The sequence below is a fragment of the Candoia aspera genome, chromosome 1 (assembly GCF_035149785.1).
Source record: "Candoia aspera isolate rCanAsp1 chromosome 1, rCanAsp1.hap2, whole genome shotgun sequence".
In the NCBI taxonomy this organism is placed as follows: domain Eukaryota; kingdom Metazoa; phylum Chordata; class Lepidosauria; order Squamata; family Boidae; genus Candoia; species Candoia aspera.
The window spans coordinates 150,748,282-150,767,735 of record NC_086153.1 but is presented as its reverse complement, the minus strand read 5'-3'; the positions used below and the strand labels follow the sequence as shown (position 1 = coordinate 150,767,735).

General features: G+C 40.2%; 1 protein-coding gene across 1 annotated transcript in view; it reads left to right on the top strand.

Moving 5' to 3' along the window:
* FGF18 (fibroblast growth factor 18) overlaps nucleotides 1-17,792 on the top strand; it is a 59,255-nt gene extending 41,463 nt beyond the window's left edge. Inside the window, exon 3 of the mRNA XM_063291284.1 lies at nucleotides 17,461-17,792. Coding sequence (XP_063147354.1) covers nucleotides 17,461-17,727 — 267 coding nt within the window. The 3' untranslated portion in view covers nucleotides 17,728-17,792. The remainder of the gene's footprint in view (nucleotides 1-17,460) is intronic.
* Nucleotides 17,793-19,454: the final 1,662 nt, after the last annotated feature.

The following is a 19,454-nucleotide window of genomic DNA, read 5'->3' as shown; positions in this document are numbered from 1 at the left end:
TTATTTAAGTCCTGAAAATCCTAAGTCTGGTTCCTGATTTCTTCAGAACCTTAGAACTGGGGAAAGGACCCTCTTTCTTAGCATTTAGGAGAGTTACTGCCAATCAGTATGGACAGGACTAAGGCTAGAAGGGCCAATGTGAGTCTTAGTTTGAGCTGCTGTATATGAGCAAGACTTTTCCATGGAACGCTGGTGGCTATCTTCTCCAAAATGTAGCCATTTTGCAACGTGGCGATCAGGAATTTCCTTCTGGAAGGACAGGAATTAACACATGCACCATACAAATATTACTATAGTATTTCCACTTAGGTGTAAAACAGTTTTCTTCAGTCAGGATGACCTCCAGATTGATGGGTTTCAGCTTCCAGAGTTCCCCAGCCACCATAATTATTGTGAGAATTCTGGAAGTTTATCTGCAGGTTTGGAGGGTGCCTAGCTGCTGGTGTTTTAGTTGATGATCATAAATTAGCTGTGTGGAAGCTCCATTGGAATACTGACCTGCTGAATAGATTTATTTAACCCTGCCTTCCTACAATCTACAGTATCTCATGAACACAACTGGAAAATGTTCATGAGATGTTTTGTTTGTGAAATAACTGTGGCTGTCCACAAACACGGGACAATAGGCCTGCTTTTTAGTAGTTTACAGTACCTGCAATCCTATAGTAGTTATATGACAAAGTAGATAAACACTTTTCATCATCACACTGTCAAGCAAGTTTAAGAAAGGATCGCAGGGGGCCCATAATAACTCTTTGAAAATGTGATATTAGAGTATGCCAGTGCCCCCATTTGTTAATGACCAAAACCAAAAGGAGTTGGACAGATGCAGGATAGATCCAAGGTCAGCAGCTTAATTCACTGGAAGTGGAACAATCTTGCTAGCAAGCACTGTGTTCTCTTTTCTTGAGATTCCAGCTTGTCTTCCAAGCAAACAGGTAGATTTCAAGGCAGAGTATTCCCCAAGAGAGGCAGGGCTTAATACAGTGATTTACCATTTGGCTCTCACAGTGGCTGGAGCAAGTTCTCTGCCTTGGAGCTGTCCATAGTCCTGCAGGTTGCTAATCCTTGTTCTGATGCCTAGTTTCTCATGATACCTTCACCCTCCAGTTGTCCTTTATCAGTTCTCTCACAGCTTAAGTTTTCCCTCCTTACTAGTAATTGTTGGTCCCAGAAGGCTTTCTTCTTCTCTTATGGGCATCAGATCACCAAGATGGGACACTGGGATTTTGATTTCTTATTTATGTTTTGCCTTTTATCATTTCAGCCAAATGATAAAAAGGGTAACAGTTAACATTGATAGAAAACCTTCAATATCTCTGTAGTGAATTGTCAGCATATACTGTGATAATATACTGTGATTGCAGCTTTGGGGTTTAGCAGCTTTCAGTTCAGAACTGCAGTGTTGCTACCCTCTTACAGATCACAAACTAGAAATGTAACTCTGGATGCAGATGTTTGCATGACTTGTTCATTTTGGGACAAGGAAGACACCATAATTTCCCGAGTACACTGGATCATTTGTAGGTGTACTGAGCTTAATCCAGTTGGTATGTGTTGGATTGACTTGGGCTAGCATGACCTTAATCCTCTCTCAAGCTGCTGCATATACAGTTGAGAACTGTGGGGAGGTCTCCCCCTTCAGTAGTGGGCAGCATTGGAATGGGGCAGAAAGGGGGTGGCAGGGGCATGTTGTTAACTGTAAAAAATGTGAAGGAAGGCAAGTAATGAGCCTTCCACCACCACAAAAGTGGTGTGGATGCTATCCAAGACGGTTGCTCCCAATGAGCCGGGCACCCAATAGTTTCTGCTAGCAGATCACTAAGTATAGTTGACTGGGCAATTGGCCTTTATTATGGGCTCTCTAAATTTAGCATATTGAGGAAAAAAAAACCTAAATTAAGATAAAGTTAGGGAGAAAATCGAGTATTACAGAAGGACTTTTGCCAAAGCAGTGATTTCCAATGAGCTGGCCATGCCATGGGATTTAGAATATTTTCTCCAGTGTGCTAATTGTAGTACTTCTTTTGTTAGCTTATTTCACTCACCTATTTGAAAATAGCACTATATTTGAATAGCATATTATCTGAATATAACACTAATGTATTTGGGGAATGAAATTTATATTATGAAGTGCATTGTTCCCATGCCAAAATAGTTCCCTAACTTTTTCTAACTCTGTTCAATATTTCTTGAGAAGCCACAAGGCTTGAAATTCAAACCTTCCAGACAATCACTTTAATATTTTCATTACTTCATGAGATACTTTGGAATTTTAAATGTTTTGTTCTTACCACCCTTGCTTGGATCTTTCATAAGCCATTTCCCCCCTGCTCACATTAGGGCCTGAAGCATGTAAGTCACTAACTTCTTTTTTTTTGGTGAGATGAAGGTGTTCTAGGCCAATATGTTTAACATTACCTGATAGTTACTAGAGAACAGTACAGTATCAGATGATGTGGATTGGTGTACTTTTGAGGGGCCACAAACAGTTACTCTTTGCAAACAAAGCTATATTGAGCTTTCACTTCTGCCAAGAATATCCTTCAAAAGGCATTCAGGATTTGGGATTTTTTACATACCTGTTTTAAAATTGAGGTTGTTTTGCAGTATGTGTGTACTAAGATGCTATCATCTAATGAGACCTCAGAGGCATGCCTCCTCTGTAGCCACCCCAGCCCGTGGAATAGCTTCCCACCTGAGATCCGAGGTATCTGTATCCTTTTACCCTTCCAGAAGGCCATGAAGACCTGGCTCTTCCCCAAAGCATTCGGCTAGGATGAGGATTGAGTTAGGATGCTGGTAGTTGGTTGGTCTGGAACCTAGTGGGAAGGGTTGTCCTCTTTATTCTGTTTTTATTGGTTGCTGTGAGCCACTTAGGATCACTATATGATATAGGTGGCCAGATACTTTCTAGTAAGTAAGTAAGTAAGTAAGTAAGTAAGTAAATAAATAAATAAATAAATAAATAAATAGCTAGCTTTCAGTGTGCAGGAAAGGATAGGAGAGCACATAGATATTTTTTTCAGCAGTTAAGTAATTTTTTTTCAAAGAATTGGGGGATTTCATGTATGCTTGCTTCCTCAAATTAAAAATAAAATATGGGGTAGAGAACTGCAGAAATGATTTTGGAGAAGGAATGTGATGGCAGTTAGCAAAACATGAACTATTGGGGAAAAGAAAAAAACCTAAATTAAGGAATTACTTAGGAATTACTTAGTAACTAAGCCCAGGAAGGGAAGAAAGTGTTAGAAACTCAAGGTTCCCCTACCTTGACTCTCTTTGGTATAAGGGGGAAGGAAGGGAAAATGCTGTCAGGTTTTCAAGATTCTGTTACTATAGTTTTTGTCAGTAAAGCAGAATTGCAGTATTTCTTGTGGAGTCTGTTTCCTGACCTGGCCTAACTTAGGGCTGACGGGGGATGAGTTTCCAGTCCGTAAGCATGAGGATCAGTAAGAGTTCCTAAGAGGGGAGGCCCTGTCCCACTTCACCCCACCCCACCCCACCCTGCCCTCTTCCCACTTGGGCAGGCGTGTTGCTCTTTATTTTCTGGATGGCATCACTTACGCTCCGAAGAGCAAAAGTGTCTTCTTTTTCTCTTAGTGTTTGAAAGTTCTGTTTTGTGATCTCACGTGTAGAATGAGCATGGTTGATGCTGCTTTTCTTCTCCCCCTCCCCATTGTTATTATGAGAGCTTCAACTTACAAGGGGTAGGTACTCTCTGTGTCAACAAACTTTGATGCTATGGTTGCACAGGCAAATGTGGAAAAATCCAATAGTTGCCCAATAATTACTCAAAACTGAGCTGGGCATAATTTGAACCGACTGCTTGCTTTTTGTAGATTACTAAAAACAATCAAAGACTCCCTATATTTACTCTCTGATCTATTCCAACTATTGTTAGGTTTTTTCTAGGGACCACCGTAATGATGCCCTTCCTTCAGCACTGTTACAGAGCAGATACCGCAAACTCCCCACGGCTCATTATCTCTGCCCCCGTGACACACACGCAATAGAATCAATAACACACATGAAGGTTTTATGCGACATTGTGTCAAAACCTGATTCTTCCCTTTCCAGCAGCAATCCCCGGACAATTAAACCATTTCTATGCTGATTTTCCGCTCACAGATAAGGTTTTTTGCACAAGCTACGATCTTGCAAAGTTTTGTTATCTAGCCTCAAGTTTTCGGCAGGGTATCCATAGCAAGATTTAAGATGGATTGCTGATTTGTGTTTATCTATTTTGACTCCCTTTTCCCCCCTTTTTTATTTCTGTTTTATTTGCTGGCTAAAGGCTATAATAAATAAAACTGAACTGAACCTGGAGGGGAAAGAAAAAAAAATCAAGAGGTCAATTAAGAGGTGCAGAATAATTTTGTCTGGTGACTTGTGTGTTTATTAAGGTGTTTTACTTATTTCAACAGAGTGTATATTTGATAGCCTTGTTTTTACAATCTGCCAGTAGATATTGAATGGATATGGAAATGTGCATCAAATGCACATCGCAGTGCAGAGGCAGTTTGGCTGCTGCATTTGTTTCAATGGGATGCAGGTTTAGATGTGCTCCTAAATAAGGAAGCTGCCTCTCTCCACCATTGCTTTCAGTGAGATGCTTATTTGTCTGTGCTTCTGAAGGCACATTCCACATTGATATCTCAGATACCAATTAATTTCCACAAGGATTTTCTTTTCCAGATGCTGTTTATCCTCCAAACAATTTTGCATGCAAATTTTTCACAATACTATTGCCAGCATGGGGAGTGTAAATTCGATAGGAGAGCCAGGCTGGTGTAGTGGTTAAGGCATCAGGCTAGAAACGGGGAGACTGGGAGTTCTAGTCCCCCTTAGGCATGAAGCCAGCTGGGTGACCTTGGGCCAGTCCCTCTCCCTCAGCCCTAGGAAACAGGCAAGGGCAAACTAGTTCTGAAATCTTGCCAAGAAAACTGCAGGGACTTGTCCAGGCAGTCTCCAGGAGTCAACATTGACTTGAAGGCACTCTGTGTGTGTGTGTGTTTGTGTGTAGAGAGAGAGAAATAGAACATCCAGAAGAGCTGATGTAACTTTCTGTACTGCGGAAACTAGAATATCTGAATCAGAAACTGAACTTGTCAGGTTTGCTTGTTTGTTTGTTTGCCACATCCATAAGAGAAACATTATAGCAATTTATAATAATTAGATTAAATGCCTTATAAAGGGAATATGATAGTTGGGTCTGACACACTCGCCACAGCTATCATTCAGCCATTTGCAAAATACTCTGTCGGTGGCTGTCAGAAGTAGGTGGAAGAAGGTCACACATTTTGTCTGTTGGCTGAGCTGCATTTCAATCACATACTTCATAAATGGAAGCTATTAATATATATAAACACAGCTTTCTGTTGTGGTTGAATTCCAATTTGGTTACCCTGCCAGGTAGATAATGTTTAACATGTTAGAAAATGTCAACCTGACATCCAGTGGAACAAAAATGTAAATATTTAAGCTTTCTGCTAAGCTGTTTTATATTATCTTCAGTTTGGGCTGTCTTTAGAATGCTTCAGATTTTGCCGATTGATATTGGTAGGCTTTTTGAGAGTAAGAATTTAGCTACCTCAGCCAGACCATGGACCGAATTTACTTCCTGTTTCTGTATCTCCCATTTCACATCTCGGCTTCACCTTTCGTGAAAAATACTTCGAACAGTGTTAGACAATACATGAGATTATATGCAGTATCTCAGCACGATAGGAAATAAAGGAAGATTTATTTTTGTAAAAATATATTTGAAAGAGCTATTAAGGAGAGGTTTAAAAACTCAGTTTTTTTCTTAGCCAAACACTTGGTTTGTGGCATCCTGATGGAAGAGTTTTCAGTTGTTATGTTCCACCAGAACCCTGTAAAGATGTTCTTAATGTATCAGCTATTTTCTGATTTGAAGTTGCTGGTACCAACTGGTTAGAAAGAGACCTGAAGGCAAACCAACCGTACATTTGTGAAGAACTTTCTGTGAGAGGCCTTCACAAAAAAACAGCAAAAAAGTATTAATCTAAATGTCCTTGACTGAGAGTTGCCATTAAGTATGGCCAGCTACTGAAGTGATCCAGCAAGTTGCTTGCAAACTTTGGCTGATGGATTTGAGATTGCAGTGATCCTCAAAAGCCGCATGGTTTCTTTATATATAAAATTGTTTTTAATTTCTTAGGTGAGTTTTTTTAATGTACAAATTACACTGATCTTACTACTGATGGAATGAGAGGGGGTAAATGTTAATGGGAAATGCCAAACCTTTAACTGACTCAAACAACCCTTAAAGGGACTCGGCAGATACATTGGGTGGAGCGATTATGTAATGTTAGAGTTCCTAATTTTAAGGGGAACTAGAAGTTAATGTAGCGAAATTCAAATCTTGGATTTTTAAAAGTGCATCTTAAAAATTCCTTTATTTCAAAAGATACCAAGATACACAACAATAAAATTAACCTAAACAATCCAAAAAGGAAAAATGATAAAAAAGGGAAAAAAGGAAAAAGAAAAAGAAAAAAAATTCTACCTTATATATTAAACTTTTTTTTAATCTGTTCAATCATGTCCAATTCTCAGAGACTGCCTGGACTAGTCCCTGCAGTTTTCTTGGCAAGGTTTTTCAGAAGTGGTTTGTCCTTGCCTCCTTCCCAGGGCTGAGAGAGAGGGACTGGCCCAAGGTCACCCAGCTGGCTTTGTGCCTAAGGCGGGACTAGAACTCATGGTCTCCCAGTTCCTAGCCTGATGCTTTAACCACTGCACCAAACTGGCTCTCATATATTAAACTTATGGTCACTTAAAAAAAATGGTTTTAAAAAATTGCCATATAATACTGTAGAGTAATCAAATACAAAATATGATTGTAAAATATCAGAAAATCTCTGCCAAGGAAGATCCTATTGCTTCATTCTTTGATTACTGGAAAATATTGCCTTTTCCAGGACAGGTCGGTTATACATTTCCAAAAACCAATCCTTACTACCTGGAATAATGTCGCTTTCCTAATTTCTCAATACTGTTCTTTTAACTGCCCACCTTGCACAGTGCTATAGACAGTCAGATTCCAAAGCTTTGATATATAAGTCAATATGTCCTAACAGTCAGAAATCACGCTGAGACGAGGAGTAGGTCTCTAGTGTTTATTACTGCTATATTAAACAGAATCCTAACAAACTGAAGAAGCGTGGGAAAAACCCAGACAGATAAACCCTGAAAGTTAAGGCGGGTCTGATCTGTGTCTCTTTGAATGGCTGCTTAATTCCTCAGTACTATGCATGCGTTTTCCCCCCTGGATAGAGGCCCCCTCCTGCTCGCCATCAGTACTCATGACATCATATCATATTAACATATTTAACATATAAAGATGTTCCCGTAAATCTACTTATATACATTAAAATACTATTCCAGGAAAATGACAAAAATTCACAAGACACTATCATGTGGGTCAATGAACCCACAAATTTTTTACATCACCAACAGAGAACTTCTGAGGTCCATCTTTTCAAGTTCATTCTTTGGGGAGCCCAATATACTCTAAATATACTTTTTTGATTATTCAGCTTTAATCTCTAATTTAACTTTATCTTAACCATATCAATACCATTTTAACATTTTTAAGAAGATCCTGCCATTGATGGGGTATCATTGGAGATTCCAGTTCTTTGTTCCATGTTTGATATATCCCAGGAGTATCAACTTTTAAAAATATTCTTAAGTTTTTGATAAATATATGTTGTAGGTTTAACTTCGGTCGTGGATTCCATCAAATAGGAAGGCATCTCAGGCACAAAAACTGAATTAGTAAATATTAGGTGAAAACTGACGGATATAATGAAAACAATGTTTTCTAGGTCATAAGGAAGGTTCCGGCTTAAATAACTATGGGTTATAAAGTTATTTTTTAAATAAATCTGCCAGATTCTGTTGATTTCTGGTATGTTTTGTGATGATGTTAAAGAAAATAAATACTTTGAAAATAGCATTTCTCCCCATATTCATTTCTGATAGGAAGTGAAAAAACAGGTTTTGGACCAAGCATTTGAACAATAAATTAGACATTTAAGCAGCAAGAATAGAAAATGTCCTTAAGTTTAGGATGAGTCTGTGTGATGAAATACTTTTATTCTGTGTCATGCTTGATGAATATATGTGGAGTATCAGTAATATTTCCACTGAATCTCGTTTAAGATGAAAAATATTTTAGTGCACTGGGCCACAAGGAATGTGTCTTTATGTGCTTAGCTTAGAATAATAGCATCTCTAAAAGTATATTCCCAGTGGGTCTTAGGAGAGCCTTTTTCATGATGAACATGGCGTGGGGGAAAAGGAACAGTCCTTTCCTTATGTATTATAGTAATGATTACCCATGGCTATTATTCTGAAAAAATAAATAAATAAAACAAAAGAACTAGGCATTTCCATACATTCACATGATTAACACACATGTCTGTTTCAGCACTGGGATGTGTTGAATAAATAAGGCTGCTTTATATTAATTGATACAGCTACCCTTGAATTGTAGTTCCTCTGAACATAAGGAAAGCTGGCTGGATCTAAGCAAAAGGCTAGCTAGTTCAGCATTTTATTTCCCATAGTGGCCAACCAGATCCCTCACAACCCTGCAAGAAAACATGATGGCAGTAATTCATTCCTGCTATGGTTGGAGAACCACTTGATTCCTTCAGGAACTTGCTCTCTCTTATCCTGAGACAGCACCTAACCATTACAATGGATTCCTTTGTACAGCCATATCCTTTTAAAAATCCATCTAAGTTATGGCCATTATCATAGTTTACAGAAACAAATTTCATAGCTTACCTATGTGAAGCAAGAGATGTTTTCTCATGTTCTACCAATGAGCCATGGCCCTTCCTATTCCCAAGACATGTTAGCCAATGTGAAGTTGTTACCTTCTGTACTGAGCATCACCCAATTTTGTGGAAATGGTGCCCACATGAACATATTTCCATCTTGCTTACCTGCACCTTTCACTGCCAAAACTCATCCCCTGGGAAACCCTAGAAGCCAGTTTAATTGTTGCAGTACCCTTCCAATATCTTCGCTGAACTTTCTACTAAGACTCCTGAGTATGTTTCTCAGAGGATTCTTGAAGTTCAGAGGCCAGTATGTTGGAGGGAGTGCATGTAATGAGTAACACTTGGCCCTCATTTACTGTTAGGGATGGCCTGGCCTACGATGTTATGAAGCAGCTGAAAATGCATAGACTATTGGGAATCACTCTGGTCATATTTTCAGGACTTCTTGGCCTGGAGTCAGACAGCTGAGAACAGGAGAGTCTTATGACAATTTGATGCAATAGCTTCATTATGTAAAAGTTGTAGCTCCAGCTCAATGATGTTCCTTGATACCCACCACAATCTGTTAATTTTCTCTTAGACTTATGAACTTTTATTGCTGTGATATTCCCTCCACCCCTTTTCCTTCCTTTCCACATGCAAACAGGAGATATGATATATTCCAAGGGTTATTTGGTGCGAGGGCAGTGTTGGATGCAAGAGAATTTGAGGGTGAAAACTCACTGGGTTGGAACTAAAGATGCCTTTCTGCACCCAGAAAGTAACTGCTCTCAAGGAAGGGTTCATTTTACATCTTGCCCTAGAGTATTTACAAAGAAAAGTTTACTTGATCCAAATTTCTTGGGCAGTGGAAGAGATTCTCTTGGGAGACACTGGACACTTGGTTAGCTATATTGAAGCAAACACTGTGGCTGACCATCTGTTAGCGCAGCATATTTGCAAGATAGCTGGGCCGAGCAGTGGATTGGGACTCTTAATTTCCAAACTGAAAAGTCCATATGATTTTTCTTGCACAAGCAAAAACACAAAAACAGCTGTAGAATCTATTACAATACAACATGAGGTTTTGTGTGTGTGTTTCCAGAAGAGCGCTAGATGCTCTTTCCTTTAGATGGAGCAGATCTTTCATCTGCAGATGAGTTTGTTCACAATCAGTGCCCTAACATGCACAACATCACTTATCTAACAGTGGGCCGAACATTAGATCAGTGTCCAACTTGCTTATCTCAGCTTGCATTATGAGCTTGTTATCCTTTCAGCAATGATAAAAAATAGTATCATCCATTCTTGGTTTTCCTTTTGTTTTCTGAATTTCGGAAGCTGAATTAAGACAAAGAAATATTTTAATTTTTGCCATGTTTACATAATTGGGAGCAAGGAAGTCTTGTTAGTCCAGTTCAAGCCAACTAGAGATCAGTTAGCAGACCTTGTCCAATCTTCTGCTCTCCTCTGTTTTCAACCACTGACTGTTACTATGTGATAGCCTTTCTAATCTGAATGCCCTCTGGATGGGTAGACTTTGGTCACCTTTAGGGGAGCAGCTAAGACAGCCCTTTTCTTGTGAACCCTTGGAGAACAGTACTACCTGGGCTGATGCTAGTTTGATTTCTGATTTTAGGGTTTTATGTGTATATTTTAAATATTTAACAGATTATGTTTTACCTTTATGTGACATTTCAGATTTAATGTGGTTGTGAGCCACCCAGTGTTTTTGACTGGGACGGCTCATAAAGCTTTGATTGGTATGCCGTCAAGTTGGTGCCAACTCTTAGCGAGCATATAGGTACACTTTAATCAGGAGGATCTGTTCCCAAGCTGGCCCTTCCGGTCTTCCAACAGTGCATCCATCATCACTGTAGCCAAGTCCATCCACCTTGTGGTTATCCTCTTCTCTTTCTTCCACTTTTGCCAGCATTAAAACCTTCTCCAGAAAGCTAGATCTTCGCATAATGTGTCCAAAATATGATAATTTGGGCCAGCTCATTTTTGCCTTGAATGAGAACTTGATTGATTTGTTCTGTGAACCATTTGTTTTCCTGGCTATCCATATATTCTCAGGAATCTTTTCCAAGACTGATGTTAAGAAGTGTTAATATTCTTTCTATCCTCCTCCTTCAAAGTCCAACTGCACAGTTCTGATCTTAGTAGGTATAGACACATTATGGAATCTGAATATATTTTCCAAGGCCTTCATTGTTACCCTGCCAAATGCTAGTCTGCAGCATATTTCATGACTGCTGGTTCCTTTACTATTGATAGCTTCTGCCTTTTAGGATTCACAAACAACCCCTTCAGTATCTTCACTGTCAATTCCAAGGCTGGTTGCTGTACCTGTTGTCATTAGTTTGATTTTCTTTATATTAAATCTTAGTGCCATTTTTTCACTATACTCCTTGACTTTCATTATTAGAGCTTCCAGATGGTTTGCATTTTTAGTTGTCAGAATAGTGTTATCAGCATAGCACAGGTCATTGATATTTCTTCTCTAATTTTGAAACATGGTGATTTTCTTCCAATGTAGCCTCCCTCAATATACTGTATATTCAGCACACAGTTTGAATAAATAAGGGGAGAGTATGCAGCCTTGTCTCACTCCTTTGCTGACCTGGAGCCAGTCTGTTTGCCATGTTCCATCTGGAATGTGGCTTTCTATCCTGTGTGTAGGCTTTGCATGAGGACAATGAGATATTCTGGGATTCCCATTTTTCCATAGACATTCCATAGCTTGATATGATCAACCCAATTGAAAGCCTGTCTATAATCAATGAAACATACTGATTTCTTTTTGATATTTGTTGGTTTCCTCAATTATCAATCATGCATCAGCCATAATGTCTTGTCTTCCCTGGCCTTTTCTAAAGTCAGCTAGAACATCTGGCATCTCCTTTTCCATGTAGGACTCTAATCTGCTTTGGATGTTCCTAAGTATTATTTTGCTAACATGTGAAATTAAGTATATTGTATGATAGTTTATGCATTCTGTTAAGTCTCCTTTCTTTAGTATTTGTATGTGGACTGACCTCTTTCAATCTGTTGGCCACTGTGTCATTCTCCAGATTTTCTGGCATAGTTTAGTTGGAACCTTTACTGATTCTTAATCTGTTGCTTGCCATATTTCTGTAAATATTCCATCAATTCCTGCAGTTTTATGACATAGTAGTAACCAGAATGCTGATCTAACTTCATCTTCAAGTACTATAGGTACTTGTAATTAGGGAGTGTCTTCTAAGGTATCTTGGAGGCTGACATCTCTACTATACAGAATTTCAATATACTCTTCCCATCTTTGTTTCATCTTTCACTTTGTTGAGTTTCCCCATGTTCATGCTTCTTATATTCCATGTTTCCACTGTAATTCTGTCTTTGCAGCTTTGGGTTTTTGTTTCCTACGTGGCAACATCAACACCTAGATGTCTGAAGGCTTTAATCTAGCTATATCATAAACACCATTAGTATGAAAGATCCTCAGCTCTTCCTCAGTAGCACGTTGAGTGCCATCTGACCTGACGGCACTATATCATCAATCACTTGTCTATCCATGTGGTTTTCTGGGTAAAATACAGGAGTGGTTTGCCATTGCTGTGAGGTTTGAGCCTGCTTCTGACTCTGAAAACAAAACTTATTCAGAGTCAGAAGGGGAAAACGAAACTTATCAGCAAGGACTTGAGGAATCTAATCCAGGAAATGACTCAGCAGAGTGGGAGAAATTACAGGAGAGGATTGGATAAACTCCAAAGGGAGATTTGAAGCCTCTAATCAGTGCTCGAGAGAGGAGAGCAGAGAAGCGCGCAAAAGAAAAAGAAGCACAACTGGCTGGTAAGGGAAAACAGCGCAAAAAGGAGCAAATAAAAAGGCAGGTGTGCCAAGAGCAAGCTGCTGGAGACAACCGCTCCTTTGAGCTCACAGCACCTGTGGGAGAATCCTTACCGCGTCAGAAGCCTTGCCTGTAGCCAGCATGGAACCAGCACCAGCGCCTTCTGCCTTCATGGAACCTCCGTCTGCACGGGTCGCTCCAGCAGAGCCTCTCTCCGCCATCCCTGCTGAGCACAGCCTCGTGTCTAGCTCCAAGCCTCGTTGCTTTGCTTCAACGCGATCCGGGTGTGCCTCCAGATCTCATCCTTGCTGGAATGCTCCAGTCCAGTCCAGTCTTGCTTCCAGAACCAAGCTCTGCCTAGAATACTTCAGCCAAGCATTGTCTAGCCTTGGTGTGCTAGCCGGATCTAGCCTGCATTGCAGGGCACCTACCTGTCCCATCTCTCCTTTGCCATGCACCACAGCTCCTTCCAGTCTTGCAGCTTTGAACCAAGGATTGTCCACGTTCTGCCTTGCTGCCTTGCTTCCATCTGACTGCAGTGTTGCCTGGGTGTCCTTTGCCACTTGATTGAATTACATGCTCTAATCTATTGCAAGAACTTTTATGGTTGTAAATAGTTTGCTCAATAAAGAATTTTATTAGTAGCTCTGCCTGGCTGTCTCATAGTCTGAACAGGACAATTGCCTTCTCCTGCACAGTATGAAATGATGCCTTTGCTGTTGTCACTAAAATAATCATCTGCTTCCAGCAACTTCCTGTATTAGTGCTGCCCAGTATACTGTAGGAACCTGCTTGCTTTAGCTGGGCAGCTGAGATGACTTTCACACCTTGGGTGACCCTGCTGGGATTACATACTCTTGGCATACACTTCCAGCATTCTTCACTCATCCCCCCTAGGAACATCCTTCTTCCACAATAAAGCGACATAGCAGGACTTGAGGGGATAAATTGCTCAAAATTAGAAACAAACTAGTTAATATTGAATATGCAGTTTGAGTATTTTTGTTAAATTGCTGTATTATAGGGTTTACAGTCTGCTGCATTATCTTAAAAAAAACACACATAACTACATCACCTCATTGCTGGAGCCCTTAGAAATAATGGAGTAGGCTCCATTCTGCTGGTATATTTTGAGCCTGTTCAATGGAATGTAAAGGGAGATGCTAGAAATACATGATTATCTGTCCCCTGTTGTGATTGGCAGTAAAGCAGTGTTCAGACTATTGTAATAAATCCCCAGCTGATGTTTTTAAATTTTTGGGAACACATAAGAGGGAGGGCTTATGGATTTTGGCTTCCTAGCTTTTCCCATAATTCAGCTTCTGAGTGAAACACCAAGATTTGCCAATGGCCAGCTGACATAAGTGAGTAGGGACTGTCACATCCAACATGTTTCACAGCAGCTGAGGACACACATTTTCTCACCAGCTCTCATCTCCTGGGCACATGATAACAAGTGATAACAAATGCAAGCACAAAGTTCTTAATTATCTATCTCAGAGCCTAATCAAATGTTCCCTTAATATTTAGCAGGCAACTATACCTCCTGTTTTCCCTGGATTCATTACAAATGCCAAATGAAGGAAAAGAGGGACTCTTATAGGGAGGTGAAGTTTAACCCTTTCCTCCCCAGCATGATTGTAACAGACCTCCCCCATGGCATACTAAGAACACTTATAACAAAAGCATAGGTGCTAAGTATTTTGTGTGTGTGTGTGTGTGTGTGTGTGTGAGAGAGAGAGAGAGAGAGAGAGAGTTGGCTCTGATAGCTAGGGAGAAAAAGCTATGCCTTCTCACTACCCTGCATTTTTTAGTAAGGTGCCTACATCAGCTGTATTAAAGGGAAAACCGGGATGTATAACACATGCTGTGTATTGAGGAATGTCTAGCTTAATTCTCAGAACTGAAATTCATCCTGCTTATAATGAACTTGATGACATCATGAACTGAGTGGCCTCTCCCTGCCCCCCACCCCAATTATTTCTGCTCAGAATTTAACCACAGCAGCCTCCGCTCTGCTATTTCAGGAACAGCATTCCCCATACTTGGGATGTGGAGAAATGTAGTTCCTTGTAATGATGTCAGGTGCTTTGGCTACAAAGAAGCTATCCAAGTGCTTTATAAGCATGATCAGTAGTGCCTAAGCATATATATGCTACAGCTGTTGATAGAGTAAATGTTATTTTCACTGCCTGGAAAAGCGATCTACAGCTTTCCCTCCTCCCTACCCAAAGGTCAGAGCTGTATGATTGCCAGGATCCTAGCCAGCCTGAAAACTCAGGTTTGAATCATTGTGAACTAATAGCACCCCTCCAGCTGGCCAACAACAGAACTCCAAAGGCATCCCTCGCCATCAGCCTATCAGCAGCTGGTCCGGTTGACCACCAGGAGAATGAGCATTGTGTTATTTGGTCCCCCGCCAAACCAACACAACCCCTGCCATAAGAACAACCTTCCTGCCAAAACAGAACAGCAAAAGACAATATGATGTCTTGTACCCATTATACAGTATAACGTCTAATGCAATATAATGGTGGCATCAGAGATTAGATGTATGCAGCTCTCTGTTATGAGAAGCTGCTGCCTTGGCAGGGTGCCCCGCACCACCTGTGCTTGCTATCCTATGGAGATTGCGATTGATAAGGGAAGGTGTCTGGGGAGAGGATGGAGTGGGGAGGGTTTCAAAGAAAAAGAGGTTGTGGGTGGGCAGGGGGTGGGAAAGGCAGCAGCAACAGCAGGAAGTAGTAGGGTTGTGCTCAGGCTGGAGCTGCTGCTAGTGCCAAGCTACCATCTGTGGCGTTGTGATCCCAGCAGGCACAGAGGAAGGAAGTGGCAGCAGAGGAGGTAGGGGTTAATATGAAAATTGAGCAAATAGACAGGAGAGAGCAGTTAGCTTCTTAGAACCGAGGACAATCTTTCCTATTTTCTTTTTCTGGGAATGGGGTGGAGAGCAAGCAAGCCCACTACGTCCAGAGTGCGTGCTTTTTTCTTACCGCCTGGATATTTGGGGCAGAGGTGGTGGTGATCTTCCCTATCAGATCATTCTTGGATGTTGATTACTCTGCTACTTTAAAGGCAGGCAGATGCTCTTTCTTTGACTCTGAAGATCATCAGTTTTATGTGAGAATTGGCATTCTAAAAGTAGATGCTACACTGAGATGCTAAAGTAAAGGTTGGACCTTTGGGACAACACCACCAACACCATCCTACTTAATTTTATTCTAATAATAAGAGCTAGAGACATAATTTTGAGCAAGCCTGATTTAAGATATGCTTCATTCCCAGTCAAAGCACTAAATGTTTATTCTGGACTAACATCTTTGTGACATCTTTGGATGACTACGAATGGTTGAATCTGTCCATTTTGGATTTGTTCAATTTCCTGTTTTTCCACTTTTATGTTCACTTTGTCCCATTCCGGCATCAGTTTAGTATTTTTTAAAGTCTGCATAAAAATGAATTTGGTTTTTTTTTTTTGCACATTTCACCAGAAAGATGCATTTCCACAAGCGTTTTCTCATAACATCCAATATATACTTTTGTATTTGAACAAAATACTATAATAAATATAATAAGTGTGCAATCATGTATAATGTTGGAATGCATTTGTAGTGAAGAACCCTACCATAAAGTGTGAAGAATTACAAATATGAAATGTAACTCTGTTTCAGTTTGTATATTGCTTGGGGAAGTATAAACTATGTTTGCATTGGAATGTGAACTGAGGACATTTTTTCCTTATTTTTAGATTGGCCTTAACTTTGCTTTTTTTTTCTTTCCCCTCTCCTCCTATTTTTTTTAAATACACACTTTGCTTAAGTCTAGATACAGAGAGCTAGAATCATATCAGTGTTTTCATGGTTCTGAAAGTTGCTGATTTGGCAGCAGCAACAGTTGCTTGAAAGAACCAAGTTTTTGGTGCAAAGAGACAACATACAGTATTACTTCAGATCTCCAGAATCATATCTCTATGACTCCCCTGTATGTTGGCAGGAAATCAATAGATCATTTCCAAAGAGAAGCTGAAGAATTTTCTTCTTGCCTCCAACTTGGCAGAAACAAATCCTCAAATATAGTCCATCTGTGTTATTTCAGCACAAATTATAAGCATTACAATTATTACTTATCTCTGAAACAAGTCCAGCATGTGTAGTTTTAATAAGCGAGTTGTCTCTGATCTTTCCATTTAACATACACGGATCTTTTAATGTCTTTTAATGAAGAAACGTCATGTGATTTCTTAGGTTCTTTCCCTAATTTTGTCTTATTAGAGTGTTTCATTGATATTGCTGAATTACTTGCTTATACTTTAAACTAGATTTTAATACAAACTATATAGAGTCACCCCATAGGGGAGAGATGGGCGGTGAATAAATTTATAAAATAAATAAAATAAATATATGCATTAACAGGGTTCTTAAATTAAAAATAAAGAATGAAACTTACCTCTTTAATGTGAAGTTGCCCGAATTTGAAATAACTTTAAACAAATCGTGATCTCCCAGGGAACCCCTAGTGACCTCTTGCGGAAGCCTGGGGTGCCACAGAACCCTGGTTGAGAAACCCTGCTCTATTGCATTGACTTGCATCTTAATGATGTTTCAGAACTAAATTGAATGTTAATGCTTCGCACTGGCCCACCCTCAAAGGCCACGTTCAGCCCTTGAGCTGAACATAGGAGCACACTCTGCCCTAGATGGAGGCTGCAGTTGTAACACTTTCAGTGATTGGGTGGCTTTTCTTCTAGTAGAAGGGGCCTGCCTGCACTTGTCCCATGGCTTGCAGGCCCTTGGCAGCTTTTTGACCTTCTTTTTGTTTCATTTGCAGCCGGATGGCACCAGCAAAGAATGCGTCTTCATTGAAAAAGTCTTGGAGAACAATTACACAGCCCTGATGTCAGCAAAGTACTCAGGCTGGTATGTTGGATTCACCAAAAAAGGGAGGCCTCGGAAAGGGCCCAAGACCCGGGAGAACCAGCAAGATGTCCACTTTATGAAACGATATCCAAAGGGACAAGTGGAGTTACAGAAACCTTTCAAGTACACCACAGTGACGAAGAGGACTAGGAGAATACGACCAACCAACCCCAGTTAGAAGACCAAGGCAGTGTCTTGCAAATAAACTACGAAAATAGACTGTACCAGAGAAATATTTTTACACTAAAAATAAGGGAGAAGCTCTATTTTTGTACATTGTTTTTTAATTTTTTTTAAAGACTGGGTTAAAAACAGAAATCCACTGGGGAAGCTGTAAAAGATTTATTGTAACTTGAAGAAGAAAAAAAATGAATGGCTCTATTTAAATTGACTTTTTTTTGTGCTGTGGATTGACATACAGGTGCTTTATTTCTCATTTGGAATGGACAACTTTTGGAATGGACAACATATTCAAGCCAATCCCTAGAGGGGAAAAGTTCATGTTAAAATAATAATAATAATAATAATAATAATAATAATAATAATAATAATAATAGTATAAAACCAAAACCACAAAACCAAAGAAAGCCAAAGTTCTCCCCTGCCCGCCCCCCCTCTACCCCTGAAAATCCTTGGATAATTCTCTGATGTTGCAGCCCTCGGTTATGTTGCCTGCTGCAAGCCAGGCCGAGACGTGATGGTCTGCTGATCTGTCATTGGGCTTCCCTGGAGGGCTCAGTACCTCAGTCCTTTGTAACCTTTCCAACGACATAAGGTGTCACAACTCTGTGATCCTGCATTGTTCTGCGCACTTCTGGAGAATGCTGCTAATGACCTTCAAATGACTAAGTAAAATAACCTAATACACCAATGATAAGGGAGTATTTTAAAAACCAGCTCTATTATATATATATGTATATATATATAAATGTGTGTATTGTGTTTATGCATATAAATGTAATACATATATTTATATATATATAAAAATATATATGTATTATATTATAAAGCTATTTATTTCATTTCTCTGTATATTGCAGTTCCATGAACCAGGTATTACTGCCTCAGCAATTAAAAAATTATTTAAAACACATAGACGTATTACTGCTGTTCATACATTCCCCGCTCCCCGAGCTTTTCACCAAACTACACTGAGACCCTAAAACTTGCTACCAGGGGTTGAGCTCAGTGAGAATTTAGATATTGGTAGTAGAAAGTTATGTTCCAGGACCGTAAATAATTGTTCCTCCTTTGTTATGCTAGTCTACCCATCTCTCCCCATTCCATGTTGTGTTGACTTCCTGCAAAACGCTCAGCCTTGTCCAAGCGCAGGCAGAGTTTCGAAATGCGGTATGCAAAGGACGTCTTCTTGTTTTGCTTTCTTGCCCACTGCGTTCTGCTGGGGCCAAGCCGCTCTGGGGGACCCCTGTTATTAAATGCTTAGCGGGGATGTCAGGATCCCATCACCGAATGCCCCCAATGTGTCCTCTCTACAATGCAAGGTGACCTTCCTGCTCTTGGTCAGCCAGAGGCTGCTGGCTCTTCTATCCAAACTGCAACAAACCAAGGCCATTAGGTCCTGAAGACGCTGCTAGATCTGTACAGAAATGGACTGACCAAATGGTTGTGCGTGAATATAGCACCCTCAGCCTTGGCCCTTTGGCAATCGGCTGATGGTTTTTCCATGCCAACTGGAAGTGCATAATGTAGGTGCCCATGAAAAACAAAAAAAAGTCTGCGAAATGTAAATGTATTTTGGATTGATGTGGAAGTCCAGCATAAGCATCTCTGTATACAGTCGCTATGTAAGCTACCCAAGGGGAGCACGCTGGAGTTAGTCCTGTACCTAGGACATGAGCAAGAGGACAGTGAGACAGAGTGGCAAGGCCTGGGGAGCTGGTGTGC